Source organism: Pyrus communis, chromosome 11 (genome assembly GCF_041283825.1).
Source record: "Pyrus communis isolate YQ-2024b chromosome 11, ASM4128382v1, whole genome shotgun sequence".
Lineage (NCBI taxonomy): Eukaryota > Viridiplantae > Streptophyta > Magnoliopsida > Rosales > Rosaceae > Pyrus > Pyrus communis.
The window spans coordinates 32,916,600-32,938,223 of NC_142575.1; the positions used below are offsets into that span (position 1 = coordinate 32,916,600).

The window sequence follows — 21,624 nt, forward strand, 5'->3', positions numbered from 1 at the left end:
ATTGGCTCGTCCAATTTTTGTCGTGGAGCCTGCTATGAATGAAGGCAGAAAGAAAAGATCTTCCATACCTGCTCAAGAGATGCCAGTTGAGAAAAAAACCAAAGGCTTCATCCTCTGCTCGTGAAGGTTCGCCCACTGCTGATAGGCTCATGATTGACTTGACTTCTTCCAAGGGGAATAAAGATGAGGTTGCTAGATCTAAGCCTGTGATGCTTGCCATGCTGAAGATAGCTAGTACAATTGCTGATAGGATTGCTCAGTGTAGAGGTTCCATCATGCCTCAAGTGCCGAAGTCTGTGCCAATGGGAGCTGAGTTTGGTTCACCTTTGGAAATGCTTGCTACTATAAAGAGCGATAAGGTGGACCTTGCTGCTAAAGTGGTGCCAAGGCCTACTACTCTTGTTGCTGAGACTAGTTCGCTTGCTGAGAAATAAGAGACTGTTCGCTTAGGCAATTGTGAGAAATGTACCAAGCCTGTTTCTGGAAAGGTTGCTGAGATCTATGTGCTTTCAAAAGAGACTTTTTGGGACCAAATCGGAGTTGATTTGGTCGGTCAAAAGATGGATTATCTCATGAAGTCCAAATTTTAGTTCAAATAGGAAACCTTTTACTTTCTATTTTATCATTTAATTCTGTTTCCTAATTTTATTCTAAGACCTTTTCAAGGTAGGATTTTATTTTCTAGTAGTATAAATAAGACTTTTTAGCCATTAGAGAAAATGGGGCATCAATTTGGAAAACGTACGTGGAAATTTAGCTAGGCTTTGATGCTTTGTATTTTCAATGTGTTTTCTATCATTTTTCTATTTCAATATGATTCCTTGTGTTTTATGATTGTTTGTAACTAGTTTTCGTTTGCTAGGATGATGCCTTGAGCGTTAGCATGAATATTTAGTTTTTATTTAACTGCTTATGATATTATGCATGCATACTTTGAATTATTAATCACTGTGCTTAAACTATCTCTATATCTTAACGTTTAGCTACCATTAGGATGTTTAGATAAGTGTTTAGATAAGTAATCAGATGCAATTCAGGCGGAATGCCACCGGGGAATTGAGTGTTGCTTCTTGTGATTAATAGTTGTAATTTCACCTAGGGCGAATGTCATGTCTTAGGGGTTGCATGGTTTTTCAAAAGGTTTTCACAAAACGTAATGAGTCATGCATGTTTATATTTGATCTGAATGCCACAGACGGATTGCATGTTTGATATACGTTCTAGCTTGAATGCCACAAGTAGAATATGCATAAGGAAAACTTAACCTTCAAAGTTGCATGGGTAATTCATAAGTAATTGGTAAATCTACATAGGATTGTTAAAGGGACGGCATAACCCTAGGGTTTTATGATTTGGTTTTCAAAACGTTTTCCTTTGTCTTCTTTACTTTGCTAATTTCTTTATTCATTTTTAATTAAATTCATTTTTATTATTTTTAAATTCAAAACCAACCTCTTCCAATCCTTATCAATGCAGAAAACGACGATTTTAGTAGCCGAATCTATGCTTATTGACCAAGAGGATAGAAGGCTGCCAAGAAGATGGCAACGACTATGGCAGCTGAGGCTTACTTTTCTGCTGAGAAGATCAAGAGGTTGGAGTATGAGCTCGTCGCTTTGAATGGGTCCAATATCTCTGCCCCTAATTCTCTACAGCTTAAGATAGTTTATCAGGAGATCATTGACTTGAAGACTAGGCTTGACATCCAAGTTAAGTATGAAAGTGCAAAGAAGGAGATTGGCTATTACATAACTCATATTCAAGATCTTGAGTGTGCTGTTTCTAAGCTTCGTTTTGTTGTTTACGCAAAGGATGAAAAGTTGATTGCTGCTTATAATCAAGTGATTCACCTCAAGAAGATTGTTAATAGGTTTAAACCTCAAGTGTTGGAACTCTAAGGTGTGCTAAAAATCAATGAAGGTCTGAAGAATGATGTGGATGAGTTTCTGCATTTTTGTCTTCGTTTGCTCGAGGAGAACGACCAGTTAAAGGTGAGAACCAACAGTTGAAGTGTGAGAAGTTTGGACTCGAGGCTTCACTTGTTCAGAGTTAGGTTGATTGCTACAAGCTAGGTTATGTAGATCATCTATTTGGTAGGTTGTCTGGCTTTGAGTTTGCTGGGAAAAGCTTCGAGACTTTCTTTATTTCTCTGGAAGACTTGCATACCTTTACTTTTGAGCCTTCCATTGGTGAAGTAGTCGGAGAAGTTGGTACCCAAGCTGGGGCAGCCGGGGGCGAAGTGCTGGATGATGTCGTTGCTAAGAGTGTAATAGCTACTGAAGGTGTGGCGATCGAGTAGTCGTGGGATGTCAAAGCTGCTGAAGAGTAGTCTTCTAGGTAACCTTTAGAATGCTTGTAGTGGCAGGGTGTGGAACCAATCTTGATCCTCGCCCTATAGAGTGGTGGCGAATATCTTGCACATGAGTGCGTCATTACTCCGATAAAGGATCATTGCGCTTCAGTAATGCTTTAGGTGTTTTTCTGTGTCTTCTTCCCCTTTAAAGGATGTGAAATGTGACATGCTAAACTTGTATGGAGGCTCTGCCTGCTCGATCTTATTCGTGAATGGTGACATGCTTATGTTGGTTATGTCTTGTCGTAGTGCCTCGTCAGTGACCTCGTTGCATTGGAAATCGTGCAATCGCTCGGTCATAACCCTCTCTATTTCTTCTTGAATTTGCCTTTGTTGGGGGTAACAGAGCTCTCGACTATCCTCGGTCATGACTTGCTGGTCTAGGCTATTTTTCCATGTGTTCAGCTTGTCTATGCCGCGGCTGAGTGCATGTGGTGCGTTCTTAGCATGTGAACGAATTTCTCGCAAGCTACCAGTTGAATTTGAGCCGGATTGAGTGATTGTTTCTCTCCGTTCGTCATGCTGCTTACTCCGATGTGAGGTGAAAGATGCTCATTGCGGGTCTAGCCATGAATAAACATTTCGACTGAAAGGTTGCTTATGTTGATTATCAGAGTATAACCCCAACTGTGAGTGTATGCTCGTCCCTAGGCCTAGCCAAAAGTGCACACTCATTTGCGCTAAGACGAGTGTATACGTTATCTCGGAGGCCTAGTAAAGAGTGTACACTGCCCGACCATTCGGTTTGTGGTTGGTCAATGAGCTGCTTTCCAAGACTCTGCTAGAAAGGTTTGTCATTTGCCCTTGTCTTACTTCAGGACACCTGGTCTAGGGTGCGCTGCATCTCGGTACGCTGCAAGAACTGATTCACTAAGGTCGTTTGCTATGCGAAGGCACTTGTCAACTCTATGACTTACCAAGACAAGTGTTGTTCGCCATTTGGGTTGGAAAAGCTTGGACGGTATGCGTCTCCTTGAGTAGTGGAAGTGTAATAGACTCTGGGCCTGAGATTTGAGTTGGGATATGTCAAATTTGCAGAAAAATATGGTGAAAAAACTTTTGGTTCAATCGTCAATCCAGAAATCTAACAATTTGGGATGCTAGATGGGCCATGAGATAGACTGCGGGAACAAGTCGTATCACCGGCACAAGTCGGACCGTGGGTGTGGGCTGGGCACTGGAGCACATGGGTGTTGGGCTCCTTTTAGCACGATTTGGGCCTGCGGGTCTTGGGCTGTTGCGGCTGTAATTTAGGCCTGCTGTGATGCTTTCACAGGGGGTTTGGGTCTCGCCGTGAGCTACCACGGTGGCTGCTGCCGTGATGGCTACCGTCGGCATAGCCACGATGGTGCCTCGTGGAGGTGGTGCCGCTTCACTCGTTGTCGTGTTGAGCCTCGTGGATCGTCGTGGTGAGGTTATGCCTTGATCTCTATTACTTGGTCCAAATCCTTAAACGTATGATGTTTCGCTCGTTGTGATTTCTGAATTTCTACTAGTCATTATACTTTTCTTTTACGTTTATTCAAAGAACTTTATAAGAAATTCTAAGAATAAGAATGTACGAAAAATCTATGAATGAACAAGAAATGAGAAACTTTGAATGTGAGAGTCTTCTTTGAGCATGTAAATTAAGACTCTCAATGAAAGCACCAATTTGTGGATGCAAATTTCCGCCATCTTCTCATTTGACAAAAATGCACCTGCAAAATAATAACACCAAAGAATCTCAGATGCCAAAGTTAGAATTTTGAAAAGAATGTATTTAGGAGTTTGTGAGTAACCAATGCCGATCGACGGCTAATTATTAAAAATCACATTTTAATAGAAATCACATTTATAAAACCAAGTCATATCCACAAAGGATACTAAATACAAAATTAGGGTAATAACCATATCACATATATTAAAGTCACTTATTAACCAATATAGGCCCACTGGACTTCACTTAGTCTCTAGTAGTACTAATTTTAGTATTTAAGAATGATTCGAGACATGTGTCGAAAGTCAACTCTCTGTCAACGATGGGGTTTACAACCCTGCGTAATTCGATCTGGAACATCCACCCATGGATTTCCGATCCGTAATTTTCGAAAAGTCTCATTAATCTTCTAGAACAATATCCTAAAATTTCGAAATGATCCAATGATCGAATCTCTGCTAATCGCTAATATTAAGAAGCGGTCAACGTTTGGTTTTTCAAACTTAGAAGTTCAATTTAGGAAGATCCGTACATCGGATTCCGGATCCGTAAGTTCTTAAGTTCCTCAAATATTGTGTACTATAACGCATTAAAGTTTGGTGATGATCCAACGGTCGGATTATCAATGGTTATAATGATCAAGTAGCTTCTGGTTTGGTAAATCGCCGCCAAGAACCCATCATATCCACCGTGTTGTTTTTTGCAAAATCAAGGCCAAATTTCATTGGTTTTTGAGTGGAAATGGAAGAGGGAAAGATGCTAGGTTGATTCCAAGGGGTGAATAGCTTCAATTCACTAGAAAATCGTTGTGAAAGGCATCAGGAGTCATGGATTCCATCAAGTCGGGTCACGGGTTTAAGGGAAGAAACCGGGTGGACCGGTTCCCTTCTTTCTCATTCCTTCATTTCCTTCCCTCCTGATTCGCCTGCCTCTCCCTCATTTCCCTCATTTCTCTCCTCATCTCTCTATCTTAGTCACACACGTGGCACCAAATCAGTGCTCCAGCAAATCTGGAGCCTTCCAGATAATGGTCAAATAACCATTTCGCCCTTGTCTTTGCTCGTTTATATCTCATTCCTTATAGCTTCATTTGGCGAACAGTTTTTGCCTACACACTCGTGAGATCGAGCTCTATCCAAATATGTAAATAAAAGTGACAAAACATCTATGAATAAAAAACGTCATCGAAAAGTCTGTTTAGTTCATTAAGGATGTTTTCGTTCTTTTGCTTATCGAAAAGAAAACTATACGCCATAATTATAAACGCGTCGAAACTAAGAATACGAAATACATAATTTTAAATAGTGAAATTCGGGGATGGGATTTCATAGACGTGGTGCAGCAAAAGGGGTTTATCATGCATCTTGAGTTTGAAACTCTCACTCCCTTAAATTATTGTAATAGTATAAACATGTGTGCCAATACCAATTGAAGATATTTTGTTTGTAGTGTGGAGTCAAGTCATGAAGAGAAAGTGAGAAGTTGATTTTGGCAAGGGTTGTTAAAGATCGAAGTACAACATATGCAAAAATCTAGTCTTTCATTTACAATGAGTTTTCATAATTTTTTTTTTTGTAGGTCAGCAAGTAGTGTGGTTCACCATAATTTCTTCAAATATTAATTTCTCAAATTCTTATGGAGGGATTGCCAAACTGAGGCTGTACAAATTCCCAATTTTGACACCATATTTTAGAGCCAATTTGATTCTAGCCAGCCTTGAAGTCAATAGACGAAAATATCTCTACAAGTAACATGTTTTAAGGGCAAAATAGATGGAAAGTAACAAAAGTAACACAAGTGGTAGATTTGAACAGTTAAGAGAGTTCAAGTGGTAAAACATAAGAATAAAAAATTTAAGTGGTATTATCGCATATTCTTACAAGTTCAGAATGTACTTCATCCAAAAGACTTCAATATAATTTATGCAATTTTTCTACAAAAACAAAAGTGAGAGTATAGGAGTTTTAAAGTCAGAGCAAAATAACTCGGTTGAGTGAGCTGAATTCCTTCCTCTAAGGTCATCTCCAATGGATCAGACCATAGGGGCATAGGCCATATTTTAGCCCAAATTGAGACAAAATCTAACTCCAATGGAGGTTTGGGAAAAAAAAAAAAAAAAGGACCCACCACGCCAAGTTTTAGCCATTTGGCCATCGGGCAGAGTATTGTTAGCTAGCTAGCCAGCTCGTTTGTTGGGCTCAGTTTGTTGGAAATATTTTATTTTATTTTTAATTTTTAGGACGAAATTAGAAAAAAAAAATTAAAAAATTCTATTTTTTTTCCCTATAAATACCTAAGCCATTTATACACTATTCTCACATCATTTTCACCATTCTATACTATCTTACCTCATGTTATTTTAATTATTCACATTTTTTTTACCTAGGCCATTTTAAAAACAAACTTAATACAATTGTCGAATTCATGTCTAAGCTGTTGTAGTTTTAATATGGTAATTTAGTTCAATTAACCAATAAGTTAAAGAACAAACTTAAAAATAATAAATTATTGAGGGGCAAAAAAAAAAAAAATATCCCATTTCGGTTGGAGATAGTATGTAAATATAACCTGTCATTGTTTATTTAAAAATAATTTATTGAAGGGCTATAATTTTGAACGGGGCTATGTTTAGCCCTTTTGGTTTAACACATTTCCAATGAAGAGGGCTAAAGGTTTAAAAACCAACAAATAGTCCAAAAACTCATTTCGAACGGCTAAGCTATAATTCTATAAAGCACCTAGTCATTATTAGGGCATCATGTTGGCCTAATGTAACTCCATCTTAGCCATTTTATTGAGACCTAGCTCCTCACAATAATTGAACTAATAAATTAGAGGGGCTACATTTAGCCTCTTCAATTGAAGAAGTTATATAAATATGTCTTGATACTCCTTATTTAATAATAGGGTTAATCTCAGTTCATTACGTTAAAATTTTTTAATTTTCAACATTTGGTACATGAAGTTTTTTTCATCTTAGAATAGTACATAAAGTTATAATTTTGGGATACTTTCATACATTTGTTAAGATTGCTATTAAATGTATCCCATTCCCATACATCTGTTAAGATTGCTATTAAATTTGTTGTTAACTGATGACGTGACATCTATATAGATAATGACTAGGCGCCACATGGATATTAATAAAATAAAATAAAATAAAATAATTAATTAAAAAAAAACTAAATTTTTTTTAAAAAGTACAGAAAAAAAAAAAAAATTCAACACTTCAAGCTCTCCCTCGACGACGCCGACTCCACCCCCTACAATTGGCTTGGGGTCACCGCCATCAGTGTTAAGGTCATTGAAGGGCTTCCTCGCTCGGTGGAACTCGATACGCCTCTGAAGTGGATTCGACGCGGTTTCCGATTCGGGCATTAAATCCGCAAAGCCCTCCGATTGGATTTGGAGCTCAGCCGTTTGCACCAAAGCGTCGGCCATTTCCGGAGCCCAAAAAGTTGCGATTTTGCAGAGAAAGTTTCTATTTTTGTTCTATGCGTATTGAATTTCTCTCTCTGGAATTAGAAATTAGGGTTCTAATGGCAGAAATGTTTGTGGGGATTTGGGAGAAGTAGAGAGCTTTTTGAAGGCTTCTGCGAAAGAGAAGAGGCAATGGATGAGTCGGAATTGGGTGGGCGCAGAAGAAATAATGGAGGGAGGGTCGGGTGGGAGCGGCATGTGAGGTGAGGTAGAAGACGATGCCCTGATTTTTTTATTTTATTTTTTAAAATTTTATTAATTTATCAAATTTTAAATATTTAGATGGCTTATATTGACGTGACGATCAATTATTGTCCACTTAGTTGACATGTCATCAATTAGTGGCTGCTGATTTAACAGTAATCTGAAAATGTTTCAAAATTACAACTTTAGGTAATATTTAGAATGAAATGAACTTTATATACCAAATGTTAAAAATAAAAAAGTTTCGTGGTTGTAAACTGAGATCTACCTTTAATAATAATATAATTCTGGATCGGGCTAGGGAGGGTCGGGTGGGAGCGGCATGTGAGGTGAGGTAGAAGACGATGCCCTGATTTTTTTATTTTATTTTTTAAAATTTTATTAATTTATCAAATTTTAAATATTTAGATGGCTTATATTGACGTGACGATCAATTATTGTCCACTTAGTTGACATGTCATCAATTAGTGGCTGCTGATTTAACAGTAATCTGAAAATGTTTCAAAATTACAACTTTAGGTAATATTTAGAATGAAATGAACTTTATATACCAAATGTTAAAAATAAAAAAGTTTCGTGGTTGTAAACTGAGATCTACCTTTAATAATAATATAATTCTGGATCGGGCTAGTTAGATCGGTTGGAGATAAGCCCAATAACTACAAACGAAAACCTCCAGAGGGCACAAGGGGTGCAGTTGCTCAACAGGTCGTTAATACCTTTCTCAGTATAAGGCTGGCACCGGCAATCCATCGGTCATCTCCCGTAAATTCGAAATAATTCGAGAACCATGGTTTGGGGTTTCTTCCCTACCGACTCTCTCTCAGGTAACATCTCTCTCTATTTTAGTTTTCTTTTTTGCCCCGCTTATCCAGGAAATTTGAATTTGCATTTTCGATTAGAACAAATTTGTTCAAAATACTTATCAGAAATCATATAGTTCAATTTCGTAATTGTGAATGCATGTGATTTTTTTTTATTCTTATAAAACTTTGAAAACTCATTGGGTATTGAACTTGTAGAAACTGTTTTTGTTGAGTAACAACTTTCTTTTATTGGAGAGCCCCTTGAGTTTTGAAAACTTATTGAAAACAAGATGTTTTTGAGTCACTTTTAAGATTTTTGTTTCTAGAAAACTGGTCTTACCAATCAACAATTTTTCTTAATCTTTTGACTAAGAGTGAAGAGAAATCTGAGAGATTGGAGAGAAGAATTGGAAAAAAAAGATATTATTGTCTACTGATATGTGTTGAAACTTGAAAGAATACACAGAGAAGAGGTTCTGATATTTATACCAGAATCATAATAATGATTAGATAACTAATCACCTCATTATAATATACTAATTATAGACTAATCATAACTAATCTGGACCCTGTTACAACAATGATTAGCTGGCAAATACGATTATTAATTTTCAGTTTTTCACAGTATGAGCACATGTGTCTGTATCTCTTGTAGCTTCTATAGTTGTGAATGTGGATTGTGGAGTAGAAGTCATCACTGAAAAATGTGTATTTAGATATCTGTAACCTTTCCCTCCTCAATGCTTTAGGTTCTTGTAAATCTCTATCTTTTGAATATCTCGATAAGGATTCAGTTCACATCAATATCTAACTGGCGTAATCTGGCAGGTGAAGATAAATACTATATCTTTGCAAGGGGGACGTACAAAGTGGGTCGGAAAGGTATGCCAGAATTAGCTGAAATTTTTTGTGCACCAGTTCCGTGAAATTCTTTTTGTTGGATAAACTAGTTTCTCACCCTCCTCTAATTTCCTCTATGACATGCCCACTTGTCCAGTTCTAATAATGATTATAGTACTAAATTGTTTATATTTTCGTTGTGTCCCCAGGTATTAAATCATCTAACTTTATGTAACATTGTAGGTTGTGATGTAAATATCACTAAAGATAAGGGAGTTTCTCGGGTTCATGCAGAAATAGTTGTTGATGCAATGATTGCCCCTCTTCCCCTGCAAACAAAATCTTCTATATTATCTTCCAAAGTTCGAATTAGAGATTGCTCAAAATATGGAACATATATTAACAAGAACCTTACATCAATGGAAAAGATTCATGAGTTACCCAATAGAGAAACATCGTTAAGGCAAGGAGACTTGGTTTCATTTGGAACTGGCAATGCAATCTACAGGTAATTTAACTGTTTATTTTTAGTTTACTTTCTGCATGTGTCACATTAATGAATAAAGCTGTTTCAAATTTTATATTATAATATGATAGTATCTTTCACAACTCACTTGGTTATGTTTTTTAAATCAAATTCTAACTGCTGAAGGACGATACCTGATACAGCTATGTCTGTTGATAATGAACGCTATTAAATAAGGATTACACTGCACCGGTTATATATATGTATATATATATATATTTTTTTTTAGCATTGATATGCTTATATCTCGTAATTACATATCTAGCAGATTTTCCTTTGTTCCACTCATTTTCTTTGCGTGCTGCTCGGAACCAACCCAAGTGAATCACCCCCTTGAAGATAAACTTTCATCAATTGGTTAGTGATTCATGAGATACTTACTATTTACGTGAAATTTCCAGGCCCATATGCTGTTATGTTTCCTTGTCATATTTCATCTGCAAATGTCTCTAGGTTGTTTCACGTGTGCTTTCTGACAACAACAGTTAAATGTTAATGTAGAAAGTATATGTTAACATAGAAAATAGGGGTCGGGCTCTTATAATTCATTGTATTCAGATGCTTGTGCTTTTAATAATTAAGCCCGATTCTTATAGACATTGGTTTACTTTTATTACTGTTTTTGAAAAATTAATCAGATAGAATATCAGCCTCGCCCTATTATTGTGGAGGATAGGAAATTGTGATTATTATATAAAATAAATAGTGGTAAGACAGAAAGTGATCCAGCAGTGCACTAAAATAAAAGCACTCATAAAAATAGACTCCAGTAACCTGAAAACAAAGGTCAAAGGAACAAAATTGCCAAAATAATGAAGGAAGAAACAACAGCTTAGAAATTAGAAGCAACTGAGGCAACAATTTGGTTTTATCCCTTAAGTAATATGCTGCACTAAATTAAAAAAGTTAAGTCGCTCCTGTCTGACCAATCCATCCAAGAATATCAGTCACATTTTATCTAATACAAGACCGTTGTCTTCTTACCGGTTACCTATCTGAAAAAGTTTATTCTGCAGTCTCAAAGAAACAAAAAACTAAGAACTAAGTGATTGGCTTTTCTGTGAAGGGCCTCACAAGTATTCATTCTTTCAGAAACTACCATTCGAGCTAGAAATTGTTGTTTGTTTATCCCTTCCATATCACTAACAATGGCTTGAAAGACAATATAATCATCAATTAATATGCAGAAAGAGACTTACCAGACTTAAAAATTCACTAGACCTTCTGTCTAATATCAAGAAAGTAAGGGATGTACTTTCAATAAAAGAGAGGAGAGAAGACAGCTCCTCAATCTCAACACCACTCAAATTTTCTCTGAAAAGATTCAACCCCGATGATGAAAAGTAAGTTATAGACATTAGATATGTTGTTTATGGAAGTCTTATAAAGAAACATTGAAGAAGTAATCCCCTCCCTTCCCCTGTCCAGATATTTGTTCCTAAAACTGATCCTCTTTGCATTTCCCAAAATGATACAAGGTTGGAAGAGAACATAACAAGATCCTGAGAAGTGTGTCTCCTTGGACATTTGTCCGAACCAACCACTGCTTTGGTTCCTGCTAAGATTTCAAGGACTACTATACATTACAGTATTTTGATGATTGGTTAGGAGGAGGAGAAAATGGGAAGAGAGCGGGGGGGGGGGGGGGGGGGGGGGGTTATGTTCTCCGCAAAAACTTCTTGTGTGCTTAGTGGTGGGTGTGCTTTTTGGGGTTGGAGTGGTGATTTGTTGAAACTTGAAAGTCTAATGAAACACATTTAAAGGTCTATTCCATGATGCATTTTGGTGTTATGTTGGAGTGGAATAGGGGAGCTTCCAATATCTTTACACGAATTTCTTCCTTTATTTGCTTTCCTCATGGTTTTTTGGTTAGCAGCATTTGAATCTAACTGAGTGATATGTGCTTGTCTAATTACTAGAGTGATGTTGTGATGGTTGCTAACTATTATGCTTTCATTAGGTGCTCATGTCACTTATCATCTAAATCAGGAGTGCACACATGTCCTTGTTGACCAACTCATGCCAGTGAAAGAAGATATAGTGGATGCTATTGTGGCAAAGAAACCTATTGTTCTTGGTAGTTGGGTTGAGGTGGGCCAATGTTCAGATCATTCATTGCTATTCTTGAGTGAATTGTGCTTCAAATTATTGAGTATAAATATTTTTTAAAGGAGAAATTAGGTTCTCATCCTTCCTTTTGCTACTCCATTGATTAAAACTGTATTCCTTTTCAATTTTTGATCAAGGTCCTTGGTATTAATAACATCATTAATTATTTCAATAATAAAATATTTTTTATTTCTAAATATATTCATTTAATGTTAAAACTGTTACAATTAGTATATTTATATTTATGGCTAAATTTTTTATCATATATTTTTATTTTTAGTTTGTACCCATTTTTAATTTGCAACCCTTTTTTAATTTGTACCATTTTTTCTTTTTAGTTTTAATTTGTACCCATATTCTTTTTATTTTTACTTTTTGTGCCCATATTTTATAAAGTTTTATTTGTATTTGTACCCATATTTTTTTTTATTTATATGTACCCATTTTTAATTTTGCTAAATGTACCCATGCTAATTATATGTACCATTCATGTAATTTTTTTTTTAATTTTTAATCTTAAAATGTACTCATTCTTAAATATACCAATTTGTTATATGTAAAATGTACCCTTTTTTTTTTTATATAAAATTTATTCAATTTTTTTCCTAATCCATTTTTAAACTTATATGGGTACATTCTTTTTTCTTTGATTTGAGAATGTATCCATGTTAAGTTTAATTGAAGAAATTTACTAATTTTATTAAGCCTAATATCTTTTTTTATTTTTTTATTTTTGTTATTTTGAAGAATGTACCCATGTTTTGATACAATAATTTTTTGGTTAATTTTGATTGATGTACCCATGTTTACACACACACACACACACACACACACACACACAATAGTATATTTATATTTTTAATCCCACAAATTATGGTTTTTTATTTAAAATCTCATTAATATAAACAACTATAAATTTCAATTTTTAATTTAAACAATATAGTAACGTACATAGAAATAAATTATCACATTAATTTCAGGGACTTGGATCAAAAATTGAAAACCAACAAGGTTTCAGTCAAAGAATATTTATAGCTAGGGACTGCATCCAAAGTCTCCCTTTTTAAAATCTTTGACTGGTCTCTTGTGATAAACGTGTATTATAATGGCTTGGTAGCACTTGCTTTGACTTCTGTGTTTCATCTATTATCATATTTGTGGTGCTTACAAAAGTTTAAATGAGAAAAGCGGAATGAAGACAATATAATGGGGGTCTGTGCCTCACTTACTCAATTACGTAATCTTATTCAATGAGATATCCCTGTTGCATAACATAATAATCAAAGCTTCTATTAACAAAGGGGACCTTGTAACTGTCGCCTTGCTTAAGATATGCTTTTAGGAAATAAGACTCATTTTAGTCTTAATTACTGTGATCTAGAAAATTGTGATACAAAATGTTGGGGCCTCTTTATGCTTTGAGGATGAATCAAATATAATAGATCTTAAGGGTGATGAGACTAGTCACTTTCCTATTGTATAAGTGATGGATTAAGACAGTGAAGGGGATTGTATATGGCACAAATTATTCCTGACTAACTCTCAGTGTTGTGAAAGGAAATGGAAGTATGATTGTACGTGGATGCATATGCTTTTGCGAACTTCTTGTCAGCTCTTGTATTTTTATTGTTTGTTTTGCAATATAAATTTGTTTCTTCTTAAAAAAATTGAAAATTTGATTACACATTGACTTCATTGAACTTCAACTTCGTTGCAGTTTGTGTTTGATTTCCTTACCATTACTTCTTGTTTATACGTTGCTTGATGCGAATTTGACTCAAAGATCTTTCTTTAAATAGCCAGCATGTTTCCATCTGTTGTGTTTGTAGAGTTCTTCCTGTACTTTTTTTTCTTTCTTTTATGTTTTGAATATATTATCCCACATTGTTGGCATTTTCGAAATGAGCACTGGTATCAGAACATCATCTAAAAGTACTAATTTTCTTAAGTGGAAATTCACACATAATATAATAGTATAATACATTTTTTTTTTTTGTTACCTAAACCTAGAACTATTTAGAACTAAGTTGATGGGAAATTCTTCATAGCATAGTTTATTCCTGTTTTCTATTATTGCTGATTGCTGCTGTTTTTTTAGTTTCTTGCAGAAAAAAACATTCGCAATGAGCTTCCTGGGTGTGAATCGTGAGTGTTAATTATGATCTAGTTTTGGATTTAACTTCATTGAGTTCCTTGTAGATTAGCAATGGTTGTTCTGATAAAAGTATGCTTTCATCTATCCCGTAATCAGCTTTGCTCCAACACTAACAGTGGAAGGAGTATCAGTCAAACTTACAGATCCGAAAACTCGTGAAAACTGTTTAGAAGGATACACGTTTTTGTTGGACTCCAAACCTGTGGTAAAAGTTTTGACTCCCATAATTTTTTTAGAATATTCAATTTTATTTTACTTTTGCTGAAATCTAACAAGTTTAACTTTTATTAGTGGTTCGAAATGCATGAAGTTTCATCACTTTTTATATTAGAGAAATTTTTTAAATGTTCACAACTGTGCATTCAGCTGTTGACAAACTGATAACCAAACACAGATTATCATGCAGACTCCACACTGAAAGTTTTATTGCTACAGTATGATTTGTAGAAGTTGTAAATTGTTTCATGCAGATTTAATGAATTTTTTGTTGCTCTCTCCAATCCATATATTCATTTTGGGTGAAGTCCAACGACATCCCCTAAGATTGACTTATTTCGCTCAGACCCCTAAAGTTTCATTAATTCCGTTAATACCCTATATTGTTCACACCGCTTAATTCTTACTAACAGTCAAAGGGCACGAGAGTCATTATAGTTAAAAAAATTAAATAAGAAACCCATGTTCTCTAAACCTAAACCTGAATTCAGTAGTCGATAAATAAAATTGAAAGATTGAAGGCAGTAGGCACCTGCAATGGAGGTGTTGAAATGACAAATAAATGCATCCCTGGACACCCAAAAGCAAGAAAGGAAGAGGAGGTACATGGTCTTTTACTTGAAACGGCTGTGATCTATTGCGTTATGTCAGTGGCGGACACTGGAGACTGACAAAGGACGGTTGAACAGAATAACATGCACTGGGTGAGGTGATGAGGACAGAGAGCCTGAGCGGTGTCCAACTCAGGACTTTTGAGTTAAATTTACTTTTTTGCATTTTTTCTTACAGAGTTGATTTAGTATTTTCAGATTTCATCCAGAGTTCATTTTTTTGTTTTAAGGAAATGATTTTTGTTAGAAACAGAAAAATTCTTGCTTAATTATGTTCTGGTGGGGTTAAATTTTTCCTTTTGTCTTTCAAATTTAGTTAAAAAGCATATTCTGTTAATAATCATCATCAGCAGAGGTTGTCATGTCATCAGTAATTGTGTCATCAGCATTACTGAAACCTGAGGGGTGTGAGTAGAATAAATGAAAACCTGTGTGGGGGTCTACATGAACTTCACCCATTTATGTCTTACAGTACTTTTGTGCTTTTACAAAATAAATCCATATTTGAAATCTCAATTCTCATGTGTAGAGTAAATTGAAATGATTGCACAATATGCTAATCTATATATTTTGTGCTTTTACAGTATAAATTCATGGATCGCTTGTGGTCCTTACTGGAAGTGAGTGGTGCAAAGATACTTTCCATTGATGGGTTTAATTTGAAGAGCCAAGTATGATTCTCTGTTTTACAATATCGCTACATTTTTGCACGAACATTTTTTTAAGTTCCCTTTGCAAATTATGATGTCTGCTTTAGTGATATATATTTTTTACTTTGTCTGTATTTAAAGTTCTTATATAAGAAAAATTCTCTCTATATAGTAACATTACCATTTTTTTTCCATGTTTTTATTATCATTTGTGTGTTATTAGCTGGTTGACTCTTGATTTACTTTGATGTGTGGAAAATGTGATATTTGGACTCCTTAGTTTAAATTTTTTTTGCACAAAACGAGATTTTTTAGTTTTTATTTTGTTCAAATAAAATTGACAAGAGAATTCTACACTTTGAAAGATTATGGATATGTATGTGGTGTTTCCCGATTTTTATCAGCTAAAATACACTGGCCTTTTTTGTTGTTGGGATATTTGCTGTTTTGGTGAGAGAGGAACGCCAAAATAATGAAATATTCAAGAAAAGGCTAGGGTCACATCTTTATGTGAAAGAGTGAGGTGTTGGCTTCTTTATAGGCTTCTGTATCTGTTCTTTTTACAGATGTTCGTTTACTTTCTTAATTTGGATAGGGGGCAGCTGTAAGTTGTTCCTATGATCCTTTCTAGTTAGAGAGATGACTGCCATTTGTTTTCCTGGATGTAATAGGTTTAGCTTTTTAGAGTGATGTAGTACAAGATATGGGTCAATTCTAACGAAGAAGTATAAAGAAAATAAAATGTTTCAAATTCTAAATAACAAGAATTAGAGTTGAGAAATATTGGATTCAATCGATATGGAAACATAATAGGCATCGAGAAATATTGGATTCAATCGATATGGTATACCATGAGCTCGTCATGTTCTAAGGCCATCTGAACTCATTTAGGCTTCCAAAACACAGTTTAATGGTTTGTAATAAAAATCGGATCTTTACATCTGATTAATGTTTAATTAAGGTTGTTTTAATTCCTAGAGTCCTTTAAGTTGTTCCAAGCGGTTGCAATCTTTTATTTAAGTCGTTGGATGTAACAATTGTATTCATTCAATCATTAATCAATGGTTAACCTTTGGGGTTTCTCTCAATTTTTGGGTGGACTCCAGACTTTGTTCTACTAGGGATTATGTTGGTAACCCTTTGATTGCTTCATGCTGCGTCATAGAGCTTGGGCCAGATTGTGGAGCTCTTGTGGTTAAGGGTTTAGGGTTCGTAACACTTGATATTCAATTGCAATTGGATAACACTACACACTATCCAATATGTAGAAAAACACAAATATTAATGTTATTAGTTCACCACAGGACCTCGATATATAAGTTTTATGCTATGAACCACTTTACCATATGGGCTTAGGAATCCGTATATATTCAAAAGCAATTTGTGGTGGGTTGTCAGAGGAGTTGGCTTTGACAAATATCTGATAAATAGAAAGGGATTTGTGGTGGTAGTATGGATTAATAAGTTAATTTATTAGGAAAAGTTGAGGGAGACAAGAGGAGAGAACAAAAAAATATCACAAAGCTTTTGTAGTTACATACATTTAGAAGTGTGTGTGTGAAAATCCAACAAATTGTATTATTACACTTGTTTACCGAACCGTGTTCCCATCACACTAAACAACGGTTTTTACTTGAAAAAGAAAAAATCTCAACATTACCATTGTGATTAACCGAGCACTACACCTAACCTCACCAGCATATTTCCCAACCTTATCAAAAAATATCACAAAGCTTGACAAATATAAAAAACATCAGTACATCTAGAAGTGAACCATGAAATTGAAAGAATTGTTTCATAGAGAGATAACGGAAGATTTTCAGTGTAGTTTTAGTTTTAGGCTTGAAGAAACAGGAGGACACATGGGCACGAGTCCGGCAAGTACTAGCCAAGGCCCAATGGATTAATAAGTTGATTTATTAGGACAAGTTGAGGGAGACAAGAGGAGAGAACAAAAAAATATCACAAACTGATTAATCCATTGGGCCACAGGGCACGTACTAATCACTTGTATTATGACACTTGGTGTACTACTGAAACAGTGTTCAAATCCAGACAGTGAGTGTCATCTTCTCTGGATAAAATTCATGTAGCTGTATGGTGAGTTTGGTTGCTTACAGTTCTTTCAACATTGACTGCCATATAACAGTTCATATTCAATTTTCAAATTTTGAGTGACTCATCTGCTTTGGTCTGTATGAAAGATTTAAAATATTAACCAGTTTTCAGTGTTTATCTGTTGCTTTCTGTATTCATGTCATTTTGGCCAAGGTAATAAAGCTCATGCTTCCTATGTACTTAGGCTTATAATTTATGGCATCATTTTATTGGCGTTTAAAATCTTGAAGATTAACTCTTCATCCTTCTTTACAAATAATGCCTTAAACCCAATTTTGTCATATGGAGCATGGCTTGTGTGATATTACATTTTGGCTTTTTTTTTTTTCTGAATCTTTTTAATGTATATTTTCTTTCAGAGCTCAGTTTGTGGAGAAAATGATCGTGTTGTATGTGTTATCCCAGAACGATTATCAGATGCTGGGTTCAATAAGCTTGGTTCACTTTTAAGAGTGAATGAGATTGGGTTAATATGTGCCATTTTAAATGGACGGTTGGATACATCCATGTTAAAGTCACCTTGCGGTAAGTATTCTTTTTATCTGTTTGATAAATGTGCCCAACTGATTGACTCAAATAGTACTATGCATTGTGTTATTTGTACTTATGAAAGATTTACTTACATCGTCGTAGTGGATTGGTTGCTCTGCCTAACTGTGACAAGGACAAAAGATATTGGGAGATTATGAATCTGTAATTGTTTAGATTATGCACTGTCTAGTTATTTATATTAACAAATAAACATATAGATCCTCTATCTTTAATAGATAGCAATCTTGCTTGACGAAAATGAGCGTTTACTTCCATTCAATTTCTATTGAAGTGATAAGAGAAATAGGAGTTTCAATTGGGGATGCACTCTGGCTCATAAGGCCACTAGTCTTTCCCCTTGAGATTGTACTCTCTTTCAACATAAATCTGAAATAACACTTCTGAAATCAAAACTCCAGCTCAAAGGGTACAGATATGCAGCTAATACACCTAGTTGTGTTATTTTCAGACTTAATTCACTAGCCTTGCCCCATGTGACCAAATTCTCTTTTGACATAGTGAAATAATAGAGTGACTAAAGATGATCAGATTGGTTTAAGAACAGAGATTACATTCCCTCCACAAGTAATGTCTACTGTCACAAAAGATGATTCGACAATGCAATGATACCCTTTAACAGTTCTGACAGTTTGGACTGAGTAGCTAGACATTTAAGAAGCTTGGCCTTCTGGAAGAAATATTTTGCACGGAAGTTTCAAAGTCATATATCTTAATTAAGCCTTTTTCTTTTGAGTTCTAAGTACGTTTCTGAAGCGATTTTGGTGTAGAAAAGTTTGTAGTCTTTCTGAAATAGCTGTGCCCATTATGCCTTCAATCATATGGATCAAGAGACATGCAGTTTCCTTAACTACAAAGGTTTAATGGGTATTTATATATGTGGCTTGTGCTGTTTCTAGAAACAAGTGAAACCTTTATCTGTTCCAAGAGAATGCCACTAACACTTTGAGTGTCAATAATATTTTAGGGTCTAATATCTTTCATTTTAACTTGAAATCCTTCTAGATTACCTAGCTCTCACCTTATATGTAGCAGATAATGTCACTAAATAAAAATTACTTGGCCACTTTTCTCTTTCCTGTGAGTACTCTTTGTATGACCTCTACACTATTTCTATTTTCATTGAAGTGCGAGAATATTATCTATTAGTGAGATGCAAGTACGTGGGTGTGTGTGTGTGTGTGTGTGTTCTGCAAGGCAGTGTACCTGAATCTTTGTTGTTTTGCAGTAGTTGTATCATCTTCATGCTCCACAGATGAAACTGTGGTAGCTGATTCTGATGCAGAAGAAATGGCCACTTCAGTTCTGGCAACTTCATCTGTTGGGACCAAAGGAGTTGTTGAAACTGTACCCCATGAAATCTGCATGAGTTATGCAGCTATCAAATCTGAGGATAACTATGTCATGAGCTCTAGACGAAGTAGTGACATGAGGGGCAAGCTTGACGAGTCTGAAAGTGGAATTGCAGATATTATTTATAGCCAAGATTTGATTGTGCGAAGTACAAGCCTACCTTGTGCCATTATTACTACTGCAAACAACAGAGTTGTAAATTTCAAACGCTTCAGAAAGGTAATGCTCTAATCTTTCTCAGTTCCATATGGTTATTGGGTAATGGGTAGTGATATGAGCCAAACCCTTTAGTTCATACATTGGCATGTCAAGAGATGGTGCATTATCAACTTCTGAATAAACCTGGTGTATGTTGAGGTTTCAATCTGTGCTAGTCTTTTAATTTTATATTTTGGCTTGTCAAGACAAAATACATCTTTAGATCCTGTCCAGTTTGGGATTTTACTGATTTATGCAGCAGTTAAATCAATCCCATATATTAGATAAGCCTATTAGTGTTTGGCTTATATACGAAAAAGGTTGTCCAAGGTTCTTTTTGCATGTTATGGGAAAAAGGATTATGCACTTTATGTTTACTGTGTGTTTTTTAAGTACACCGATTTATAACAGAAATGAATACAATTGTCTTGATATTTTGGATTTTGAAAGACCCTATGTTCTATCTCCACTCCAAATTGGAATTACAGACAAATACTCGATCCGGGAATAGCTTCAGCAGACTTATTCCATTCTTGAAGTCCCCATATAAGTAAGATCCATTTTATCAAGCCTGTCCAACTAGTTTATGATGTTTAGAGTATCATCAGGTTACCCTTATCTTTTCTTTGTTTCTTGATGATAGAGATTCTGACTATGGGAGTGAGGAAATGGTAGAGTCTGTGAAAGAAGAGAAAAGGAGAAAGCAAATGGAAGCCATTTCTGAAGAGTTATTCAGTAATGAAGTGTATCTCTCTCTCTCTCTCTCTCTCTCTCTCTCTCTCTCTCTCTCCACCCAACAGAAGAGGATATGCCTGAGAACTTACCATCTGTTTCAATGATATAGGGGTCCTCATCGCGGTGTAGCTGGTTCTCTTCGTGGGATTCTTACTCATGGTTAACAATGGTGAACTCCTCGCTCGAAAGAGAGCAGAAAGGTAAAATGTTATCTTGAATTGCTAAATAGGTGTATGTATGCATTGTGTCTATATGCGCACATTTTAGGCAAGATTAATTGATTTTTGGTGAGTTTTACAATTTTAAATAACTTATGGGATTTGTTTTTTGCAATTCAGCCGGTAGATTTAATGCACTAATCATGCACAAATTTGAAGCCCAACACATTTGATATTGGCTGCAATTCTATTTAAACTTGTTTAGTTGTTGACTAAAATTGCTATATCTAATATGATGCTGATTATCTTGAATTAATTTATTTATGGTAAAATTCTGAGAGGGCAGTGTGACAACATAGCATGTTATATTATGAAGAGAAAAAATGTTAGTAGATTGGAAGCGATCTTAGAGACTGTAACGGTCTACAGTCTACTTAGAAAAAAATTGGAATACTGCAGGAAAAGCTATCACAGCAGCAAACCACACAACTAAATGCATGCTGGAGTCATAGGTAGTTCTCCCAAGCAATGTACAATTATAAATGAGGACCAGCAGGCAAGTTTGATCTGGCCAACGGTCATTGGCGCTTTTATTCACTTTCTGGTATATACTTTACTGATATCAAAATTGATATCCTGAAATGGATGTGCATGTAGATTATATGACTACACGAGAAAAGAATACTATACCATTGTGCTCTTTTTGTTCCTGCAACGTGATTTGTTTGAACTTTTAAGATATTTGTTTTTGTTGAGGAAATGTGCTTTGATGTGAGAGTATGTTTCAGGTGGATTTATGATTTACAAAATAAAATTTATGGATTTTTACTAGACTGGTAGGTGAAATTGTAACAGCAGTACATA

The 21,624-nt window shown here is 35.3% G+C and overlaps 1 protein-coding gene across 3 annotated transcripts; it reads left to right on the forward strand.

The window, feature by feature from the left end:
* The first annotated feature begins 8,253 nt into the window (after positions 1 to 8,253).
* Positions 8,254 to 21,591, forward strand: NBS1 (nijmegen breakage syndrome 1). Of its 3 annotated transcripts, none has more exons than XM_068481388.2 (14): positions 8,254 to 8,563; positions 9,371 to 9,424; positions 9,626 to 9,890; positions 10,177 to 10,265; positions 11,869 to 11,999; positions 14,116 to 14,162; positions 14,269 to 14,377; positions 15,584 to 15,670; positions 18,127 to 18,292; positions 19,545 to 19,888; positions 20,356 to 20,417; positions 20,511 to 20,612; positions 20,712 to 20,802; positions 21,220 to 21,591. In XM_068481388.2, exons 1-13 carry the CDS (start codon positions 8,527 to 8,529, stop codon positions 20,764 to 20,766), a joined length of 1,548 nt encoding a protein of 515 aa, XP_068337489.2. In that variant the 5' UTR covers positions 8,254 to 8,526; the 3' UTR covers positions 20,767 to 20,802; positions 21,220 to 21,591. The 3 variants fall into 3 exon arrangements, 2 of the variants coding, with proteins under 2 accessions (XP_068337489.2, XP_088535119.1); XR_011069326.2 differs by having other exon boundaries at positions 8,315 to 8,563; positions 20,511 to 20,602; XM_088678993.1 differs by lacking the exons at positions 14,116 to 14,162; positions 14,269 to 14,377 and having other exon boundaries at positions 8,319 to 8,563; positions 20,511 to 20,610.
* The last annotated feature ends 33 nt before the right edge of the window (positions 21,592 to 21,624 follow it).